This window comes from Xylocopa sonorina, chromosome 3, assembly GCF_050948175.1.
Source record: "Xylocopa sonorina isolate GNS202 chromosome 3, iyXylSono1_principal, whole genome shotgun sequence".
Classification (NCBI taxonomy): Eukaryota; Metazoa; Arthropoda; class Insecta; order Hymenoptera; family Apidae; genus Xylocopa; species Xylocopa sonorina.
The window spans coordinates 5,838,164-5,862,836 of record NC_135195.1 but is presented as its reverse complement, the minus strand read 5'-3'; the positions used below and the strand labels follow the sequence as shown (position 1 = coordinate 5,862,836).

General features: G+C 39.4%; 1 protein-coding gene across 2 annotated transcripts in view; it reads right to left on the bottom strand.

Moving 5' to 3' along the window:
- Nucleotides 1–24,673, bottom strand: part of 5-ht7 (5-hydroxytryptamine receptor 7) — a 124,399-nt gene that overhangs the window by 1,164 nt on the left and 98,562 nt on the right. Inside the window, exon 5 of one of the 2 annotated variants that reach the window (XM_076892626.1) lies at nucleotides 4,973–5,017. The exons of the other annotated variant lie outside the window; for it this stretch is intronic. Within the exon in view, the coding sequence (XP_076748741.1) occupies nucleotides 4,973–5,017 (45 nt within the window). The remainder of the gene's footprint in view (nucleotides 1–4,972; nucleotides 5,018–24,673) is intronic. 2 annotated transcript variants of the gene reach the window in all.

The window sequence follows — 24,673 nt, the reverse complement described above, 5'->3', positions numbered from 1 at the left end:
TAAATTATTTTTAAATGTAATGTAACGTTGATTTGCAGTGGGTGACGATATATATTAGGCTATTACACTTCTAAGAAGTTGTAAATAATTTTGCAGCCTCCTAAATCATACATTTTGGGATACGTCAGACTTGAATATTCACAAAGTGTAAAGAAATATAAATCAGAGAAACTTTTTCATGTAAAGCATTTTACTACTGACTACAGAAAGCTATAACTACATATCTATATAACTATTTTCAAGGTTATTTCGCGTTATCATTCGCTAACATAAAATATCTATTTGGTTTCGGATAAGCGTGTATAGCTCTAAGAGTTCGCAAATTACAAACAAAAATTAAATGTCAACACTTAACCCATCCACGCGTGAAAAATATAAAAGATATTCTATATGATTTTAAATAATTTATAATTGATATTTTTCAGAGAGCCGATCATTACAATTGGTAGAGTGATTATACGCGTATTTATTTCGATAAATGGAAAATGTAATTAATTAGATACATAATCGTCGAGATGATTTACACGTTACGAGGCGCGTAGTTAAATTAAACTCGCAATTTGTGGATACGATAACAATACTGCTGCGGTTTTCCATCCTTCCGGTGAAACGAATCTCTCGTAAATACCGTTGTAACTAGCCGCTGATAAGCAGTAAATACGGAACTCTCTATTTCGATAAATTTACGGTACAGTTACGAAAATTGTAAATATGTAACTCGAACGAAAATTATATCTCCAGTTTATTTAATTTCAGTATGAGCAAATATTGTTGAATTTATTTTCTATTCCGTTAAAGTCGTTTGATTTTAGGGTCTAACAATAACATATTGGTAGAATCGATACGTACTTTAATTTACTGCTCTTGGATCCTTTTATTTCTATAATTAAAATCGATATTTTTCTTTCTTTCTCAAATTTCTGCAATCGTTTTCTAATAATTTGTCACCTTATATTTGATATTTTCTAATTAATAATTTTGGATTTATTTTATTTTATATATATTAATAAATCTGGATTTGTTTTAGTTTAATATTTTCTCATTTCTGTGTTTAGTACATATGTAGGATAGTTGAATAAATGCACATTTCATATACTGAAACAAAGAAGGAAGTTTTGTTGAGTCAAAAATCTCCACGAGTATTCTTCTGTCGCTTTTTCCCAATTTCATCACTGTAGCTTATAACGTGAATTTTAATTAAATCCAAACAATTCCTTTCTGTCCAAGGGAGTCGCTTAAAATTCATAGTGCGTACCCCGCATAGATGTAAAATCCGCAGAAATTATATATCTGCAAAATATTGTCGAATATCAGCCAAATATGTATGAGTTTTAATTAAACGTGGCAGTAAAAGTAAGGAATGATTATGAACGATGCTTTTTTGCTAACTTTAATGCGTGTGTAGTAGCAGCAAAAATTATATACTTCCTTTTCCTTATTATTTAACTCATGAATGTATGATTTGAAATCAAAGTATTCGAATTTTGATTTTACCCAATGAACCTAATTTACCTCTAATTTACCAAGCTAATCGTATAATGATTCATCGAGATTCCTCGATGATTCGAGAGTAATATCGTAGTAATCCTTTCCTTTGCCAGATATGTACAGAGATACGAACTCTGTAGGGACCGACCTACGTTTTGGCTTCCGTTGGCTATCCATTTCGACAAAGCATTAGAATAATCGGATTGAACGCGATTTCGACAGCAAGTCATTATGCATGCACGTTGTTCGATCCACTGAATCGCCTTCGACCATTAAGAAAATTGTATAAACCTCCTTCTTTGCAGTTCAATAAATTTTGTGTCTAAAACTCGAGTGTCCCTAACAGACAAGGGCGCTGACAATAAGTTACCGCTAAATCTCCAATGCTCGAACAGTTTGCAACAGGATTGCAATTAATTAAAATATTTGCAAACATGAAACGGACAATCGATCGCATTAAAAGGATATCGAAATGTTTTCGAACGTTTTGAAGAATTCTGTTTCGTAAATGTTTAAGCTTTCATCGCGATACGTGATTCAATCTTCATGACAAACATCCTAACGAGGAAGTAGACTTCGTGTCAAGATCTATAGCTTAAGTTCTACGACTGACCATTCGAGGAGTGCGGGTTTTCGGCCGGTTCGAGGTCGGTTGGTTCGTTGACCTGAAAACGTAACTAACTGAATCGCGATCCGCACGAACGGCCAGGGCTTCTATGTCGCTTTGGTGGTGGATAAACAGATTACTCCATTGAAACTCCGACCAGACTGATTACAAGGTCACCCCGCCGTCTGCTTGGCAATTAGCCAACGAAAACCATTAGATTATGATTTAATTGAACGCTACGCCTCGTTTAATCATTTTCCGTATCGTCGAACATGAATTTTGTTACGATTCCCGGGGTTGATTTCACTGTTTCCGCCTTCTTCAGCGAGTGGAACACGATTTAGAAATAATATTGGTAGCAGAACCTTGAATCTTTATTGCTGCTTTCAATTTTCCTTTTCAAATAATTCGGAGGATATTGGACAATCTCTGGGACAATTTTTAAGGGATGATTCTAATGTCATTCCTTTTTAAGGGATGCAAATTATCAAACTCGTTGTTCTTAACAGCGAAGTCCTAATCACAATTTGGCTACTCTCCATTTTCAATTTATTTTATTCCAATTATTTCTTCTCCACTCGCACGTCCCATTTTAGTCTACTCGCAGTCGAGCACCCCTTCCTTCCTATTCGAAGTAAATCATTAAACAAAACGAATTGCTATCCGCTAATAACTTTCTCGCTCGCCTTCCTGTTCCTCTCGCGAGTTCCACAGTCATAAGAGGCAGCGAACTAATTGTCTTACGCGACACAGTACATTTTTCTTCCCGTTGAATAACTTCGTTTCCGGTATGCGCGAGGGGGTGCATAGACCCTGATGGAAACGTGGACCGGTAGACACCGCAGCCACTCTCTCTCTCTCTCTTCTCTCGAAAACTGTCGGCGGGCAAACGAACCGAAATGCAGATGAGCGTAACCTGCGCCCTCAGGAATGCAGATGACATTCGGGATAATTAAGAGGAGCGAGAACGCCCGCGGCTGGTTTAAGGCGTCCGTGCGCCGCCCGGAAACACCGAGAGACAGAGAAATCCGGCGGGTTTACGAGCTTAGAGCTATACCCGTGGCCCAGCCACGAGAATTACCTTCTTCTCGTCTGATCATTTTTATCGCCGCGGCGGACCCCTTTTTTACGCCCTAATTTCGCGCCAGATTATAATCTCGCGGCCGTTCCAATCTGGGCCACCTAGTTTCCAGCGGACCCCGTTCATCCCTCTCTTCTTACGCGAATTACAGTTACGACGACGAGATGCGGTTGCACACCTTCTCTCTGCCGCTTGGCGTTTTTCTTTTTTCTCTTCCTATTTAAGGGGTTACTTTGTTGACTATCTTTTGTTGCTTTCTTTTTGTGATTGCGAACGATTAAGAGTTGATTGTGTGTGATATTGAGTGCAATTATGATTTGATAGGAGGTACTAAATTTTTGTTTAATATACGAGCTTTTGTACTACTTTTATTTTCTTCAGCTGTTCTTTTTATTTAATTCCATGTCTATATTTTCAAAATTGACTATATTACTATGAGCTATTAATAATTCACGTTTAACATATCAATGTCCTTTATATTTACTACTTATAAATTAATTGAAAATTCTACTAAAAATTCTTAATAATTGTCATAATTTCTTAGGTACGTGCAAGATACACTTAAAAAACTTTTACATATTCAATTTTACTATATAATATTTATTACTACGATCGAATTTGTCGTCAAATGATGGCATTTGTTCCACGCCAGCGATATATTTAAACTCCTTCTATCAACAGGTGCGTAAGTCGCGAAATGGACAGATGCAAGTGATGCCTTTTAAACGCCGGGTACTCTAATGAAATGGATCAACAGTCGACGGGTTTCCATCGCGTTATTTCGAAGGACTGGTGTTTACGGCCAGTTTCATAATCGCCTTACAGTCGCTTTCGGAGTTTCGCGAACGGAAGCGCCAACGGGCACGGCCGAAGTTGCGCCCGGATAAAAGGATTGCCATTATGAAACCGGCTGTAATAAATCTCGCTCGGATGCGGAAGCAGGGCGCAAAGGGATCGTGCGTTTACAGCCGAACATTTAACATCGCCGTGACCGGCGTTATTTGCGCGACGTAAACATTATTTATTCGGGATAAATCCAACTTGCCGATCTTTCGTTTGCGTTGCTTTCATTTACACGGTGTTTGCTTGACTTTTAATCGCTCTGAAGGGTAATCGACGCGAATTCGTAGCGCACCTCCGATCGGACGAGTGTCTTCCCGGCGATAGAAATCATATTTAAATTTTTCATCGAGATGTAACTGTCGTAATTAAAACTTTTAGTTCCGATCGTTGGCATTTGCTGAAGCTTATCGATACGCGTTGGTGTATGTATTTTCAATTATAGAAAAAATATTTTTATTTCACAAATCGTGTCTTGTCGATTTTTATAATAACGAAAAAATCTCGTTTCTGCGAATTTTCGTGTAAAATCGTAAACTTGAGTGGAAAGAGGATAACATTTCGCAACATGGATAAAAATGAGACAGGCGTATCTACTGTGCGTATTCGAGGAAATATGGACAGGCTGGGCAAAAACTTTATATGAACTACCATCTAAATGAGATATTGCTATACAAAAACACAAGCGATTACTTATGATCCACCCAATAATACATAAAGCCATATAAAAACATAATTAACTAGCTGCGATATTAATAATAAAAGGGTCTAAGTATCTTTAACGCCTTGGAATGTTATCCCGTCTCCACTCAGCCAGATAACTCATCCCTTTGCACCTCTATCTCTAACGAGAGGCTGTTTTGAAGGAAGCAGCAGTTTAAAAAGTAAGGTAGATCATCTAACGATCGAGCTAGCGAATGAATGATTGGTAGATTGATATTTAAGGGTTCTCTTACCGCTTTCATATTATCCTGCGTATCGCCACGAGGGTTCGATCGTATCTACAACAAACACGTTTTACGAACACTTTCAGAGTTATAACCATGTCAGGGTGTGATACGTCGTGCGCTACAGGATGCGAGTTCGCAGCGGAGGACGGAACGTAAATTAGATGGCATGATGTAAATTCGTGGACGGTTCAAGGGGTGTAGCTCGTCATCAACGAGACCAGTCGTCTCGTTAAGCGTGAAAAACTACAAATCAAAGTAGATATACTTTGCATCTACGCGACAAGAATTTCTGAGCGCGAGCGTTTAACGAGGAAGTTAAATGAAATGGTCGAAGGACGAGGATGAAGAGGAAGCGTGACGAGTTCAGGCGGATCGCTCGATCTATGTCGCGTGTCCCTCTGGTGCTGCGATCGAGGAACAGGCGCGCCATCCTCCTCTACGCTCGGATGATCGATGCGTAAGCCACTAATCTCGCAACGGGTAGCCCCGAAAGCTTGCGTAGATTAAATTGGCTACCCGGCACGAAATTAGGACAACTCCGTTTGCTCGATGCGCGTTGGCTATCGTGCACGACGATCTCGTCCTCGATAATCGTTCGGATACGCGACAACCGATTAATGCCGCGTCCAACTTTTCGGCTCGCAAACGAGTCGAAAAGGAACAGTCGCGATACGTCGCCGAGGTCGACGAGGTTTCCTCCGTTATCGCGGCAATTTACTATACGCCACCGGAAATGGATTTGGTTCGATAATGGGAAACGTTGCGTTCCTGAGAAACGACCGGTCGTATCGCGAGCCTTTGCTACCGGGTTCCTGCAAGTTTATCGCCTGTCGCTGAAATTTTACTCTTTCACTCTTTTCCTCGTGGTTCAGCGGAGCTATGTACGCGTATGTATTGAAATTGAACGATCAGTGAATTGATTAGCCAATTTTCTTCCATTTCTGGCTTTTGCCGTGGGTTTTCGTTATTTTATACGTTACTTATCGTATTTTTGTGTTTAGTATATTTTTTTAGAATTTAATTCTGAGTTAAATAATTTAAGTATAAATCGAAATACGTTTCATTCCGAATTTTCTTAAAGGATACGAGCACAATTGGAGAACCATGAAACTAATTAAAATCGTATAAATGGATTTCAGTAAGGAGCGACGTTTCCACCTTCTCCGCATTTGAAAAAGAAATTCTCTCACCTGTGGCAAACAAAAAACGCAAGAGCAATGGGAACAAAAAATAGAACGAAAAAGTAAGGTCAATCGAAAACCCGTATAGAATTCCCGGGACGATCAACCAGCCTCGTAGGAAGCACTCATAAAAGAGAGCTCTCTCGTTACACGCGAAACCCATTTGCCGACGAAAATCGAAAATCAGAATGGATTGTTCGAAAGTAACCCCCTACGAGCCGCGTCATCAACGAGCTAGAATTGTTATTATTGTGCCTCTTCGTGTGTACGATCTTTTTTCCGTATAATCAATTATTCTACGCGAGTAAAATAATAATTTGAAAATGTCTGTGTTGACCAATCACATTGTTATTCGCTACACTTAAATGCTTTGCAGACTAATCACTGTTACTGCAATCGTTACGATTTTTCAAAGTTCGTATTCACCTCTTTAATTTTCCATTCAGTCGTGTTTATATAAAAATATGAATTACGTAAACGTTCGTAATTCACTAATAAATATATCTATGTACTGTCCCTTTAAAACTTCGTCTGTGATGTGATAAAAAGCGTGACTGTTGGATTGAAATTTTTTAAATTCATTGTCAGAAACTACAGATTGGGTGGTACTAGAGTAGAAACGTTTATTTGTCCGTTTACACGAGCATCTAAATATTTTAGTTCGCGCGAGAGACGAGGAAGTCGTGCACGATAACAGGACTATTCTATTTCTCATTTCTACCTGGCGCGATATCGGACTCCGCTTTCGGCCGGAGGACGTCATTACCTCATGAATTGTTGCGAGAAATTGAATTCGCGGACATGACGTGTCCACGTGCAAGAACTCGTAGCTGGGTCACCGGAAGATTTCAACCGGAAATCCTCCTGAGACCACGCGTCGTGTCAACGTCGTGACTCGTGATGGATAACGCGCCGGAGACTGTCTTGAATCTCGATGGGAGATTCGTTGCATCGCGGGATTTTCGAACGCGTTGCAATTATAATGGAATCGTGGAAAACTCGATGGCGAAATTTCTGGTTCCTGTGTACAATTGCGTTGTAACGTGTCAAACGAAAGTTCAGATGAGGAATGGCAATTACGTGGCACGTGTGCCAAGCTTGGCACGTCGGGAAATTTTTCTGGCACCCCAGTAAACTTGAAAGATTAAAAATAAATGATATATAAATTAAAGGTTACTCTTGTGAAAGTCTTTTTTCTGTACTAAATCATGTACTGTCAAAGGCTAGGCAACAAATTGACAGAGGAAGCATATATTACCTTGCAATCGACAACATACCAGCCTGATATTAAAAATCTTGCAAGTAACATGAAGCAAAACACTACTAACAAATCACAAGAATAGTTAATTTCAATTATAATTATTATTAAAATTAAAAGGTACTTTATTATTTAAAAAATTACTCTGTCTCTATGTTTTGTTTATTATTTATTACATCTTATTTATATAGATACTACGTATGAAAACATCAGATACCGTCATTCGAAAAAGTTTGCATTTCACTTTACTTTAATTCTGACTCTTTCATAAAATTCAGTTTGCCATTCCTGCTTTAAATTATTTCTACGTGTAGACTTAGGGTGTCCTGTCATTTTGCGGGATATGACGACGCCGTTTTGCATTAGTTTTAATGACCCTCGTGAGAAAAGAGAAGAGGAAGTCCTAGCTGAAGAGCCGGAAGGAAGAGCGAATAGTCGAAGATTGGTGTCTGCTGAGAGAAGTTAGAGCGATTCAAATACGTGTGTCATGTCGACTAACAAATTACACCACTATTAATCCAGTTTTAATACAGAATATGGAACTTCTAAATTTGATGAAGACTTAGAAGAGTCACGTTTGTTACTGATTTCAGTCAGAAATAGAAATAACTTTGCTATCTTTACAAATTTCTAATTTTATTATCCTATAATTTGACGCCTCGGTCGATGGACGACACCCTCGTCTCTTCAATCTAATTGCAATTCGTGGTCATCCTTTCCGTCGGTGGTCGGGAAGTTCGCAGGTGACACGGAAGACGGAATAAATGAATACGGCAGACGTAGATGTGGAACTCTTTCAAGTTCTATGAAAAGTGCGATTCATTTTTTACCATGAATTAACCCGACGCGAATCTGGAATTAAACGAGCTCGGAGTTAAAGTTCACGCGGGGCTATTAAAACTTCTGATCCCATTTTTAAAGATGTTTTACAAGTCTGCAGTGGAATCAGCACGAGGGACAACAAATAAAACAATTACCATTATGATTCAGTTAAAGGGATTACTGTGCTATACATTCTAGCACGCGACGATGCATAAACTTAATCTCGTATTTGTTAAGATTTATTTCAATGCAATCTAAGATTGGAAACAAATGAAATCATTTACTAAATTAATAAATAATTATTAAACGTTATTGTTATACGTTTAGAGCAGCTTTTGTTTGCAAGTATTTATTTAGAAAATTATAAATAACATATATATGCATTCGTGTCTCGACTTTTCGATTCAAATTTCCTAAACCGTAGATATATGTATCCCTTAGGAGAAAGTCGAAGCTACGAGCCCGTTTAATTACGTTTCACTGCACGTATCATTATTCGACAACGCGCATCACCGCGTGAATACACCGTATACGCAATAATGGAAGCCTGACAACTGAGACTAATTAAACATTCTCGATTGTCTTTCAATCAACGGTTCGCGTGTGCACCATAGAAGAGTAAACACTGTGTACATTTGATATAATCGCTTAACGATTAGCGCGACAATAAAAATTTACCTCAGTCAATAAACTGTTTGTAAAATCGTAAAAATGAAACGTACAATACAAACTCCATGAGTATGCTAATAAAATATTTTACCCTGAATAAAAAAAAAAGATAAAGTACGCTTGATGACAAAAATGATTCAATGCCACGCGAATAATTAATTTTAAAACGTATTCGCGATGAATCGAAAAGAATTCTGAAGATTAAAAACTTACATTTCGCTTTCCATTACACGTTAAACATTGTACGTAATAGGTAACCCAATATCGGCCTCGTTTTAACGTTTGCACAAAGATAAAAAAGAAACGTTTACCGTGCAATTACGCCCTGATAGATATTCGTTTACATTCAATTATAGGTGGTCGGACCTTCCTATTACAGCCGGATTATGCAAAAATTCTTGGGCGAAACGACGTTGTCGTTATGCCAGGGCCGTGATTGTGCTCTGAAACCATCCGATTCGGAGTCGGATGGAAGAACGATGGTGTTGTTCCGCGGGAAATTGATGGAAATCGATGGTTTCGTTAGAGCTTGATGCATAGAATACGGATTACGTTTGATTCACCGCAGTTCCTCCTCTGTTTTCATTCCCGTGTTACGCTGGAGGATCTTTCATTTCGGTCGCTCTGATATATGCGCGTCTCGAATAAATTCGAACCGCTTTTTTTCTTTTGTATTTTACCGTCTCTCTCTCTCTCTCTCTGTTTTTTTTATTTTACCGTATTGAGCGAACCTGTTCTCGGACGCGAAACAGAAAATATCGTCGAAACCGGGTTGTAAAATGGAGTAATGTTTCACCGGTGGTCGGATAACTGGAATAACCGCACCGTGAAACGCGTTTAATCCCATCGATGCATTAGTCATCCGGTGAAAATTTCGCGGCTCTTTTTTATTCTCTCCTCTCGACAAGTTTTAAGAGTTATTCAACGGTTGGAAATTGCCATTTTTTATATCCTTCTCATATTCTTACTATTGTTCCTTTGAAGGGTGCACGTGGTGGGATAAAAATCATTCCTTACTTTAAGAACGCTACATTCTTTTAAGCATTCGCAAAATAGGAAGAAATGTTCAGCTCACTATTGTGTATAGGCAGCGTCACATGTATGAAAAGTACGAATATTCTTGTTAGAATTTAACAGAAATATTGTCCAAGAAGTTTATTCGCGTTTTGTTAAACTTGGGACCTGGTAGACTTTCGCTTTTTAATTGCTCGTCTCAGAAAATGGTAAAATACAGCTTTCGTTATTAACAGTACAACTATAGTCGTAAGTTACGCAGCTTTAAAAATTCAGGATGGCTGAAACTTTTATTTATATTACTACCATGACCACAAAGCACAAATACAAGACAAAATTGAAGTCAATTAAAATTCTCCTTAAAAATCCACTGAACAAAGCCGGACAAAAATTGATTACTTAGATACGCGTATCAATAACGCAACCTCGCGTGCATCAATTCCGAATTCTAATTAATCCCGCCAGTTTTTCTGCTTCACGTTTTGCGTGAGAATTCAAGTTCTTTGGAGCTGGTCGAACGCGTTACGCGACCAACCCGCAGCGCAAACAGGTAACCGGCCGCGGAGCGCGTCGTTTAATCCTGATTCGCAATCGTTAAGTGTGTAATTAACAGAAGCCCGTCGGTTACGCGGTTACCCTTTGCCCAACAAACGTAATTTGTCCTGCGAAACGTTGGACCACGCGGAAGGGAAGAGGCGGCGGGCCGTGAAACGCTGGTCAAAACAAGGGATCGACACGACGGGGCTGTTTGCTCGTTGTCCACCCCGCTGCTCGAATCGCGCGATCGAGATGAGTTGTAGCTAGGCTTGGGGTTGGTTGAAGAATGGAAAATGGCAACATATGGATTCGATCTTTTCATAAATGCAATGACGTATTGTGAGATGAGTGCACTCGTATCGCGATATTTTGTATTAGACTCGTACATTCGAGCGCTCGTGCGTTTCTCTCTCACATAGATGTTTCTCTCTCGCTGTTAGGTTACTTTTATAGAAATTTAACTATTTAATGGATGATATCAGTGTCGATGGTTCGAATTATTATATAAATGCTTTGTTACCGTCATTTATGGTTCTCAACGACAAGATACGTTCACGAAATGGAATCGTCGCCCAGCTTTCACCAAAAAAATTGATCACTCATCTGCAAATGCACAGGACTGCAAATAGCGTAGGTCGCTCGACCGTTCCGACTTTCGGGCTTTCACAGACGGTCTACAAAACGGGGACTTTGTCTTTCGACACAAAAGACACCGCTCCCTTATCGCAGGTAGCCTTTCAGAACAGCTGTGCGAGCAACAGTGCAGGTCGCCGCGGCGACCCGGCGAACCAGAAGCCAGTCGAAAGGGGGTGGCCAAAAGGGAAAGTGCAAAGGATTGTCGCGAATCGACGTGACACGTTTCGAGCGGAATCGCGGTCGGTTTGAAAGGTTACGGGGTGAGACACATCCGGCGTAAAGGGCTGGCTGCTGGCCATGGGAACGTACGTTCGCGGCTCTCGTGAAAAGAACCGCGTGGATCAATGAAAAATACGCGTTCGTACACGGAACTCGGCGTTCTAATGGATACAGAGCTTCCACGTTCCCGTGGAATACGAGGATCGATCGATGAAGCGCGATCGCCCCGTACGAGACTCATTCCTCGGCTGGCCTTTGCCTAAGGGCGTCGTTTGATGGACGCACGGCGCTGGTGCAGGAATTTCCGTTGGAAAATGCTGGAATTCGCGCGACCCCGCCAAGGGAAATTCTGGCCACGATACAATTTTAATCGGTCGATAATGAACAACGGCGGTGGCTATTGATTCCGTCGAATAATTAATGCTGGGGTCGAGGCGGTGTCGTCTGGTTCGGTTAATTATTTCTCAATCGGTTCGAGGGTTTTCGATCGGGTTGTTTTATGTAGATTTTTGTCTCGTTGCTTCGCGATTAGTTCGTTTTTCTTTTTATAATTTATAGAAGCTCCTTTCTTTTGTTTTATTTAAACAAATTTTAAGTAATCGTTAGTAATCGACGAGGGGTGGTCTATTGATTTGTGATTTATTGAGATAAAAGAAAAAGAAAGTATAGTTGTAAAAAGTAGAAATAAGAAATTAAGATATTCCTCCTGTTTTTGTAAAATAGATTTCTAAGATTATATATCTCGATTTATTTTGAAATTATTATGAAACATCTTTCATGTTGAGATATAATTGACGTTTATATAATATTTATGGGTGGAGTATGCTTCTGTGAATAAATATATTGTTACGTCTCGTTTTATTTCGAAGACAACAGCGACGGTACGTAACGAAAGATAAATGTTAATTATACTTCAAAGGAACGTTAGAATTTCAACCATTTGCGCGGAAATTCTAAGGCGTACGCGATCAATGGCGCGAGCGATCGCAGCTCAAAGACTGCATTTAATAAAAGTTCGTGGAATTTCGCTGTTTTTTCGAGCGTAAATTCTGTGATTGATCCCTCGCAAACTCTTTCCTCGGCTTTTGTACCTTTTATGTTTCATTCTCGTTAACAACATCAAAGAGCGAGATAATTTATGTACCGTAAATGCTGGAACGCTCTCGCAAAGAAATTATTCCATTTTCCATTTTTAATTGTAATAAACAATCGAAAGCAGTAATAATTTCAACCATGAATTTCAGCAAATGCATTCTGTTTCGTATACTATCAGCGAACGCGAATGATTAAAAAACGATTCTCCAGCGACATAAAAAATGTCTCTTATATCAGACGCTCGATATTAAATCCCAAATGTGCGCGCAAGAGATTCAAAAACAGGTTACACGGAGCCATCAGAGTTATTGTAATGGCGCAGGTACACATGTACATTTGAATTTGGAACGTCGAGGCGCAATCATAAACTTTTTAGACGAATCTGTTGATGTTCAGCAATATTTATCAGGAGAAAGTAAGCTGCACATCTATTTCTTTATTTGTTCCAAATCTTTACGATAACTTTATGGATTCTAACTCCGTCGTCTCGAAATTATCAGCGAAAAGTTTTGCATATTTTTCAATATTATGAATTACAGTGACAGAGATTTTCGTTTACTATAATAGATTCGGTGGGGGTTGTAAAAGCTGGGGGTTAAAGTATGTATTTCACGTTGCTTCGTATAGAGCTGTGTACGCGTGCGAGAAGGAAGAGAAGGAAAAGAGGAGGAAGAACGTTTTATCCTGGGCCTGCTAGTGAACTTATCCATAAGACTACCTAAAAGCGTACTTTTAGGAAACTGTATTGCATGTGTGTTAAGGCTGTTGTCCCTTTAGTGGCGAGTGTTGGAGGATAGCCACAATTATATGAGCCATTTACTTTGACAATAGTCTAAGTCCATTTGTGTCCAAATCGAGATATTTAAGAAGAGAGATATTTTGCGTTTTAACCAATTTAAAAATATTGGTAACCAATAAAATGGTAGTATAATATTTTTGTGTCTCTAAGATTGTATTATTTATCAATTCAATTAGCCATTTTTCAAATTAATGGAATAACTTTTTCAATTCTTAAAAAGGCACATAATGTATTCAAATTGAAAGGATAACGTAGAAATGTAAATATTAATATAGCTAGCTTGGTTTTCTCAAAAAGGCAATTAGACTTTCGAAACAAACGTTCACTTGTCTCAGCAAACAAAAAATATAGATTGACATTATCACGTTGAACAAAAGTATTCGCTACAGCCATCAATGACCACAGGATTGCACTCGTTGTTACTATCCAAAATTAGTCCACATATACATTATCCTGGAGTAGCTGAAATCAACGGTTACTATTCGCTACGATTATTCCGCCTCAGTGGCGCCTGTTGAAGAATGTCAAAGAGTTACATCCCACGTTCCCAATGATAAAAGTCTTCCGTGCGTTTCTTTGTCAAATCGGATTGCACGATCGATGGCCGTTCGACAAGCGCGATTAATCCCTGTCAGCCTTTTCAGAAGACGTCCTGGTAAATGTACGTCAACTCGGACGCTCGATTTTTGTCCAGGCGAAAAAATCAATCAATTTGCTCGGCATTTGTGTAGAGCCGTGTACGAATAATCGAGAACGTGCCTTTCCGGTACATTGTTCGCTCTTGAAATGACAAAATATCATCGTGTCCTCTGATTTGTGTCTATAAATGATTTACAATTACCGTGATTCGAGAATTTATGTAAAGAATCCTGTTATCTACAGTACTTTTTGCGAAGTTCGCGTAAGCGTGATCACAGTGCGTTGCAAGACTTCCGATTGGTGTCTGCGAAGTGCAAATTTATAGCAATCGAAATTAATTTAATAAATAATTAAAATTTATTAAATATTGACTGCCATTTTTGGGTAAGTGGATTCACACTTATCCAAACTCAATGAAGAATTAAAACGTATACCATTTCTCTGTTGCAATTTCTCTATTGATTAGACATTCATAGTAATATAATATCATACAATAATTAACAAGGATTCTCATCAATTTCTTTCCATCCACAGAATTTTTTATCGAAAAACTCGAGCCTCCAAAAATTCTTACACTCCCCATAAAACGTAACGACTTCGTACTCGCAGCCTGCAGTTGAACTAAGCGCACGCAACATAACGAACGTCGAATTACCTTAGAAATTTCTGCCTTTGAAAGCGAGATACGCTTAAAAGCCCATAAAAAAAAAAGCAGGGAGATTCTAAGCAACGGGCTTACCGTAACAACGCCTACGCCAGGGAACACCGTTCGCGGCGATGGCGCGCTCGCCCAATAATTCTCCCGGAACGTTTAAGGGTGAAATCTCAAGTGCTATAAAGCGCGGTTCGTTCTATAAATAATCTTTTTAGAAGCAACGGGACCGCCGCGGTGGAAGTTTTGAATTACGAGAATCGCGGGCTGCCGCGAACACCGCCTCGAAATAACCCTGCTGGATAACGATCCGCGTTCTCTGGACGACGCGGAATACACGGGAATACGGAATTCCACGGGCGATACAGCCGCGGATATCTCGCGTACAATAGGTTACTTCTTCGTGGCAAGGCCAGGATCGCGTTAGGTAGAGCTCGCCAGTTCGTGGGTGACAATTTTCAATGCGTCGCATGATATACGGGCTGCACCCCATCCGTTCGTGGAACGTTCAACATTGGAACCGCTAAAGACGCGAGAATTGCTGGTTCAACTTGTTTTTTGAGATAATACAATTCTATGGATATTCATTTTTGGCTTATGTTCGTGATATTTTCTTTTGGTAGCTACTAATCTCTTTTCTTTGAGACAAATTGGTTTGTTTCAATAGTGTTGATGGTTCTAATGTTGAGGAATTATTGTGTGGAAATTCTTCAGCACTCGTCACTAGAAAGATAGCAACCTTATCGTATACAATATAGTTTTCAGAAAATACTAATTTTCACCTCTGTTTGCATATAACAGAACTACTGATCTGTTTCTAACATCCCCATGTGGTAGCCTTACTGATAAGTCCATTAGTAGGTCCAGGACGAAACGTTCTTCCTTCTCTTTTGAAAGCGTTGTTGAAATTTCCCAGTTTTTTGTATTGGTCTGCACGGAACATCTGCACGAGTCGCGATATTTTGCGATTCTTGCACAAGACAGTAGTCGATATTTTCAGTTACAGGATAACGTAGGATTTGAAAGGATTTTCAGTCTGTCGACTTCTGAGAAGGTTTCTGACTGGCGACATATTGCGAATCGAGTGCGAACGACTGTGAAAGTCTCTGAAACAATGTTGTCTCAGAAGATAAGGTGATACTGTGAATGGTTAGAAAAGAATAGTTATGGCGTTTTCAAGTGGAACAAGCGATAGCCAAAATTAAAAGAAAAATTGTTCAGACAACCTCAATTGATGATCAAATATATTTTTATAACATTTCACACTTTTCTTGTCCAAAATGATTATTTACAAACATACTAGAATCTTAGATGATAGCAAATCTCCTAATGAATTTAGTCTCATCATTTATTCTTTACTTCAAAGTATGGTTTTTGGGGAACGCAACATCGTAAGTAGAATAAGTCAACCGTTCACGCGACATAGCCTTCTGACGCCAATACCAAGCATCCAAAACCAATGAGATCAATATCGAATAACAACGAGGAAAGTTGAATAATAAAAGTAAAACGACGGGCTGTAATAAAGAAGTAAACTTCCATAAATATTCGTTTCAACGGCAACGATCTTTTATCAGTTTTTTAACCACCTGGCCCATAACGAATTCAATTTATCAGCTGTAATTACATTTCTTTTTTTCGTGTTATAGATGCAGACCGTTCGTGCCGACATTTTCTCCTACATTTTGGACAAGAAAGCCGTAAAAACTTATAGCCGCTGGTAGAAAATAAACTACAAGGTCGATAAGGGAATAATACGCGCGCAGATTATTATTTTCATCTAGCTTTGAATAATTTTAATATTGATTGCATATTGTTTGCATATTTTTTACAACTTTTAACGATATAGGAATCCTGTCCTCGAACTTGTTTACGATTGTTTGTTAAGCCCCAGGCGAATTAAAATAAACGATATAGATTGTTTATTAACGATGACCGATTACACTCATCGATACACGGCTCTACACAGACGCTAAGCAAATTTATTTCTACGAGTGTCGATCAGATAAGAAAATGGCGTGTTGGCTTTACAAAAGACTTCCACATTAACGTAGTTTATCTATATAGCATAGACGGTAGCGTCTAAATCAGATATTTTCCTCCAGCGACGCGCAAAAGCAGTTTACGATGGCGAATCACGCCAACATTGGGTCTCACTCGAATATTTCTTATCATTTATTTATTCTCGAACATCAGCAAACTTTACTCCCGAATGACTATTAACATTTATTTATCTGTAATTTCACGAATATTTAAATCGAACAAGTATATTTACGAAAAGTGAACTGTTCGCGTGTCCATCCGAGTTGCTCTTTTCCACCCCCTCAACAAATCCAAGGATTTCGACCAGGCAAACCAGCCAGCGTCTCGACTCCGTTTCTCGAAAATCATCCACTCGCACCCCAGCTCATAAATCTCGATGCTTCGACAAAACCAGCGCGATACGAATCGCATTTTTCATTCCAAGTATCAGCCGCAGACTCGCGGCACAAAGCGTCCGCTCGATTCTCCTTAGGAACGCCACTCGCAACCGCGTTGCCCTTCGAAGAACCGGTGGAGCGTGGTAAATCATCGGCCCTGAAACACGATTTCGACGAGCCTCGATCGAGATCGCCACCCACCGGTCGGTTGGATCATCGTCGAAGGCATTAATCCTGATATTAGAGGGGCCGTTACGCGAAAAACGTCGACCGTTCCCAGCCTGGGGTTAATATCCGAGTACGTATCGCGTCGTCGCCGGCGAGGAATGGCGGCGAACGGAAAGGCAACTGGAAGGCGAGCCAGCGGCGGCGCGTTTAATTTAATATTTCATCCCCTGCCAGCCCAGCCCGTTCGATTCCCTCCATCGTGCCCGCTATTAACTAGACGCCACTCCTGAGTCTCTCCATTAGCTATTCCCTCTCTTTATCCCCTTCGCTCTCCGCCAAGCTTCCGCGTTCCGCTTTCATCCCCCGCGTTCGAGCACTGCCGCTCGTTCTTTCTCATTATTATTATTATCCATCGCAGCGAAACGACGCTCTGTTTTCTATTAATAACCCTGACGGGCTTTCCTCGCCGTTCGATGGCATCTGGCTGCCGGCGAAACGGAGGAGATCGTTCATCCGGTGGAGCGCGCCAAGGTCACCGAGTTATACTCCCACGACGTCTCATCATTCTCGCGTGACGGGTCGAGGGTCGGATCGAAGCGGAATGGCGCCTGCGAAAGGGCCAGCGATCATTTTTAGATACATTCCGTCGATTTCGTAATGGACTCTCTGCGATGCGATTAGGTGTTACTCTGGTTCCGTAATTGGGGGATGAAAAGGAGGTTCTTTTCTGTACCGATTACTCGTCTCTTGTTAAGCATTAGGGTTTTTTTTAGCGAAAGGGCCAGCCATCATTTTTATATACATTCCGTCGACTTGGTAATGGACTCTTGGTGATGCGATTAGGTGTTACTCTGGTTGCGTAATTGGGGGATGAAAAGGAGGTTCTTTTCTGTACAGATTATTCGTCTCTTGTTTAAGTATTAGAGTTTTTTTTTTAGCGATTCTTTTTAGCGAAAGGGCCAGCCATCATTTTTAGATACATTCCGTCGATTTCGTAATGAACTCTTGGTGATGCGATTAGGTGTTACTCTGGTTGCGTAATTGGGGGATGAAAAGGAGGTTTTTTTCTGTACCGATTACTCGTCTCTTGTTAAGTATTAGGGTTTTTTCTAGCGATTCTTTTCTTTGATGCGATACTTGTTACGTGGAATGTACTCCTTTATATATTGGAGGATTTTAGCGTAGTGGCTTGTAAGGGAAGTCGTCCGTGGCCAGAAGTAGGATACCGCCATCAGCGTCTTAACCTGACGGCCTACAAACCCATCTTTCACCGACCCCAGTGCCGGTGGAATGAGAATTTCCAGATGAACGGGTGCTGACGGGAATTGGAGAGTTAGATTGGCGGTCGACTGACTTGTTGGTGGTGATTGCTTTGCTTTCGCGCACGATTGGTTTACGCGTTATGTTATCAATTATAATATGCTGTAATTAATCTTCATCTCAAATTCACTTTAAAGGAATTATAACTTCTGAACAGAGAAAGAAACGAGCCTATCAAGCAGCTTTGTAATTATATTCCATTCAAATGGTGGGAAAGCTTATATTTTCACGAATAAAATAAAGTATCCCTTTGTGCGGAGTGTAACGACGCTCCTCGTGGGAGGACAAAACAGTTGATTATAAAGTCGAAAACACGCGAAAAAATGAATTATAGTACAATGACGCGATACACGAGGATTGCTGGAAATCGGTTTAACATTTCGCATTAATTTTCGCAACCAGCACGTGTAACCATTGCCGTTTTTTCGTTTCCATTTAGAACCGTGTTTGGCATTGCGCAAAGTAATTGCAAAACCACCTACTCGCGAAGAAAGGGGTATCAAATGTTTTGTTCACTTAAACAAACTTTGCAACTGAATAACATGTTTCGCATTTCAAACGCTACAGTATCGCACAACCGAATCAGAATTAATTCCCGGGAATCGTGGAAGAGCGAGACATCCTTTTCAAACGAAATTAGAATTACCACGCGAGGGAAATCGTTATTAATTATTTAACATTCTCCATCGAGTTCACCCCTTTTATTTACGCGATATGTTCCATTTAACAAACAATCAATCAAACGTGTAATCTTCCAATCACGATAACCAGCGTTCCCATCCCTAAGCGTGTATTCATCATCATCCTTATAACTGGCTCGCACACCTCTGTCCGTGCTGAAACCATTGTCGTTCCCTCGCGATCGCCCCTCGCGTGATTACGCCCAACCCCATCTGCGACCAGCCTACTCTTTCGAACGCACCCTGCGTGTTACGCAAATATTAACAGCGCTGTTTAACCCCCTTCCGGTCCGCGGCTGAGTCCTGAGATTAATATCGCCCTTCATCGATCGAACCACGCGATATCGGCCATTCACAACCGATGGAACGAGGCGTTTTTCGGGGCTCGTAGGGCCGGGGGTGACAATAAAACGCGGGCTACGAGACCAAGAATGGCCAATGTGTTTTCGATCCGCGCGATAAAACGCGACCCCTTGCTACCTGGTGTTCATAAACCATCGAGCTTGGTATTGGGATCGTACAGGCTTCCAGAGCAGGAGTTACGATCGTTTTCTTCACTTTTGAAAAGAATGGTACCGATTTTTCGAAGAAGAAAAGAAACGTCGAATGATCGAATAGTATTCTTCGGAAGATTTTGTTTGCTGACAACATTTTTGAGTATCATGTGCATTTTATACTGTTTCTACGTGTTTTAATTTTATGGGAAGGTATAAACGATATATTAAAAAGCAAGGAATTAAAAAAATTATTTTTTAATCATCACTCTAACGTGCCTGATGTATTCTATTGTATACTTTTCGCGAATTATTCAAAAAATTCCATTACTGGGTGGTTGTAAAACAGTAAAAGCGCGCCTCATACATTTTTAATGCGATACCAGACTCCACATTTACGCATATTTAGTTTATTGCTGGGTAAGTAATGGCGATAAATAAAAATAAATGAATATACATGGTAGACTAACCATAAGCATGTTACAGCATGCATAAAATCGTATTTTTAATACAATTTTTACCGCTAAAATATTCATACAAACGTTCTACATCGTCCCTTATTTTCAATTCCAGCTAATTTTTACTCCGCGCTACGTAAATTAGCGACCACGATAAACAACGAGACATTTCAAGCTTGCCATTTTAATTTCAACGTACCGCTAAATATTCTCTTAACCTTCGCGACTATCATTACACTGATTAATGCAGAGTAGTCTCTCCTATTATATTTCCATGGTTTCCGTGACGAATGTAAATTAGGCGGTCACCAATTGGATTTGCATGTAATCTTTATTGAATAACTGCTTTTAAACGAGCAACCGCTTTTAACGAACATGTACGCGAAATTCTTACGTAGAACAAGTTGTAACGTACCAAACGATGGTTTGTCGGCAAAACTTCATGACTGTTACACGAAACACGCATATGCTGATAACACGGACTGCAAAGGTCAGGTGCATTACAGTTTCGAAGGTTTTAATGAAACATTTATGAGGCTCTACGTTCGAGTTATTTTTAATTTCACGTGGCATTGCGTTACGTGTTACTGCATTTCCTGGAAATCCTTATTAAATAGATATCATAAATCTGGTTTTGTTTCGTTTGTACAGAACGTTTTACATAAAAGAAACCAACAGTATTCAGTCCACAGTTAATTAAGTAACAGCAGAAATGATATTGTTTCTTTTATAGATACAAATAACAGTGGCGTGCAGTCCATGGAAGCTGTGGAAGCATCCTTTCTATTTTCTAAAGCATAAATAATAACTACGTATCGTGCGATTAGTTTTGGCCAGGGTATTTATTCTGTTACTGTTGTTAAATTGGTTATTTTTAGTATTTATTCTAATTTTTAAACGTTTCCCTATCATCGCACGTCATTGACAAACATTGATAAGTATAATAGCCTTTATGTTACACTCTTTGTATCGTCTCGCAAATAGCTCGATTAGAGCGCAAAGGACGACTTGATGATTAAAGGTAATTCGAATAAATAAAGTCTACCTGTTGCTCTTTGGTATAGTATATAATTGTCACTCTAATCGACGCTGATCTTGTTCCCAAATTTCTACGTTCACACAAAGTAGCGAGGCCTATCAGCTTGCTACCTGGGATTTAGAATAGTCGTGGTTACTACCCTATCGTTGGGGTAGAGCCACACGAAAACTCATCGAGAGAAAACGACCGAGCAGATGGTAACCAAGTAGCTTTTTTTTATGATACGTCAATAACTATTGAGTTAAGGCATTAACCCATTCACTGTCAACTATGAAATATCTTATGGCAAATATCCGTACCAAAACTGCCTACTATGAGATTTGCCACGGAACAAGTATTAAAATAAAATCTTGGCGTCCAGGGAAAAACACTTTAAATTTGCTTAGCAGTGAAAGGATTAAAAATGCGAATTACTAGAAATTCTAAAATAATCTTTTAGACCTTAATCTCTGCGTCCTTTATTATGATCCTAATCATGCAAAAGGTACCTAATAATTGGCAATTCCCAGAAATAGTTAATTATCAGAGTCCACGTAACAAGCTTAGTTTTAACTACAATATATTAGCTTCTAACGATATGAGATACTTTTAATTAGTAACGAAATACTTTTAATAATTATCAGTCCTCAAAGATAGTTAATTATCAGTGTCCATGTTAGAAGCTTGGTTTTAACTACAATATATTAGCTTCTAACGATATGAGATACTTTTAATTAGTAACGAAATACTTTTAATAATTATCAGTTTTCAAAGATAGTTAATTATCAGTGTCCACGTTAGAAGCTTGGTTTTAACTACAATATATTAGCTTCTAACGATCACGAGATACTTTAAATTTCCAGAAACTTTTGTCAGACCGCTAGAACACCCTATGTATCAATAGATTTGTGTAAAACAGGCGAACGGTATGGGGACGTTGAATGCGAGTCCCAATGAAACATTGAAGTGCCTCGTAAAAGTTCGAATTCACGCGAACCGGTATCGGGAAACACACGGATTTACTAGGATCGACAATTTTCCACGGGGCTCCACCGCACTAATTACAAGTTGCGGCGGTTTCCGTTATCGTCTTCAGCATCGTTTACGGAAGTTGCGCACACCCTCGCGGGCAAGCAACAGCGTTCGCATACCTCCGCGCGGTTCCGACCATTGCAACGACGCAACTATTACACGAGTTTGACCAGCCACGTGCAAATTGAAGTCCAACAGTCGTTGCGCGCGCTTAATTAAATTCCCCCTTAACCGTGGGTTGGTCATTGTCGCCGTTCGGGACGAGACAACCTGAGATTTCCAGGCTCTTGCGAATTGAAAAGTTCCGCGTGGTGGCGCGCTGGATGGCCGCGTTGAATAATCTCGCAAGGGGGATGAAAGAAGGAGAACGATTGCTGAGATTTTAATTAACGTCGATGGAACGAGAGATGTTACGAGAGGGGGGATGGGACGAGTGTAACGAAGGAACTTTAATCTGTGTTACTGTCTTCGAGTTTAACTTTACTTTCACTCTCATAGCAATTTCGATTTTTTTAAGTTTCCTTGCGCGAACATGTGTTTATCCAATTTCGAACAATTTTTATTACATTTTACTTTTTATTCGGCTGCCTTTTCATAGGAAGTTTTTGTTATTCATTCGACCAGCACGTATTTCTTTGTTTATTTTCACATTCATCTATCGCTGCTCTATTTCCTTGCCGCGCAATGTTTGCAATTTGTTCTTTTCCGTTTTCGAGTTACAAAACACGAGTGGCTATTCCACCTTTATTTTTGATACTGCCAGTTTTGGAAATACGACAATTCTATTTTGCTAGTGTTATTTCTTTTTTTTTTTCTTGTAGCGCGTACGCAACTTTAGAATAAACATTCTGTTTACGAAAAACAAGTCTGTGTAGAAAGGACAGTTTGTAAAATATCAGATTGGTACAAAGGCTGTTAAATCGTGCGATGCAATTTTCTAATTGTGCAGGGAACTGCGAGTTCGTACTACTTTTGTTTCTCTTTATTGTACCGTTAGAGACGTGTACGAACGATTGATACAATTATCGACAATAAAAAGAAAGCAAAACAGAGTGAAAATAAATTTCTATATAGAGAAAAATTGCTTTGTAATAGTCATACATTTTTAAATACGTTTAAGAAATTTAATACAACATTCTTAAATTACTTAAAGTACAATCTGGATTGTAAATTATAAAAAAATACAGAACATTTTAAATTTTCATTTGAAACGTTGTGCAAATTGATAATGAAACAAATAATAGGAATAGCAGTTTGCAAAGACGTTTAAAGGCTTACAAATTTCGTCGCTCCGCGATATTACACCCCTTAATTCAAAAAGACTCGCCATCAATCTGCATTCGTCAATTTTTTCGCGATTCAAAAAACCGATCCTGTCTAAGCTGGAACGCTGCAAGGATCATACATCATTCAACGTTCCCTATTTTTCTTAGGCCTTCTTTCTATCATTCTTCTTCCTCTGTTTCACGTCTCTGTGTGCGGTTCCATAAGCGTATCGATCTCGCCGCGAAGGTTTGTCATTTTCTCGTGAACCATTATCGCGTCGTACAACTTGTACCTATGGCGTGTTCGCTGTTTGCGATCCCCGTGAGTTCTCAGTCGTTTGCCAGAGTGTGATAGAGGAGCGTTATCGAGAGATAACCAACGTTCGAGGAACAATTTTTAAATGGCACAGCCCACATTTTTACAAATGAGTATTTATATGTAACGAGTATTAAATGGATACTCATTGAAATACTGGAATGAAAGTTTAGTGCAGTCATTATCTATCCTGTTATGAAAGGTGTGAATTATTGATCGTTACTACTGAAATGAACGTTCAATCGCAGTGTATCGGGCTGGAGAGAAAGTATTTTCGGTTTCTAGATTTTAGGCATTTCTGTTTGTAAGCCTACGTGATTGTGACCATTTTTCGACGATCGGTCGTAGGAAAACCCATAATACACGAATGTAGTAGACGAGAAAAAGGTTAACAGTTCGGCTGGATCCTCTGAGAACTTCAAACGGAAGTAATAATAGTACATCCTGACACGTTAAATATTTCTTCTGTATAGTTTAATTTTATCTCAGATACCGCCATCCTTTCGAAATGTTCGTTTTTGTACTCCATGCTAAAATTGACCCCAAACTAACAACTACAAACTGACTTGTACAGAACTTGTTTGTAACCGAACTTAAATGTGGTTGGTATCAAATGTCAAAAGGGGAAAATCATGCCATTTCTATCATGCTGATAGAAATCAGTTTCAAAACAACCAACTGAAAATACTTTCTTGCCAACCCAATACATTTGACCCTTATGAAGTGATACGTGCAGAAATCAGTAGTACGGGTCAACGATTTCCACTACAATACAATTTTTAATTTTACCACCTTAATAAATATCCATTTTGGACTTGCTGCGTACTTTACTATTTATTTACCTAGTTTTAAATGTTTTCTGAATAGTTTTCCACGAAGAAATATAGGGTGTTCCATTTAAAAAAGTCAAAGTGGTCATGAATTTACCGCGAAGCGTAAATTTATTTTATATTTTTATTAAAATTTTGCGTTATCTTCATTTAATATAAAGTAGAGGAGGGTTATGTGCATTTCT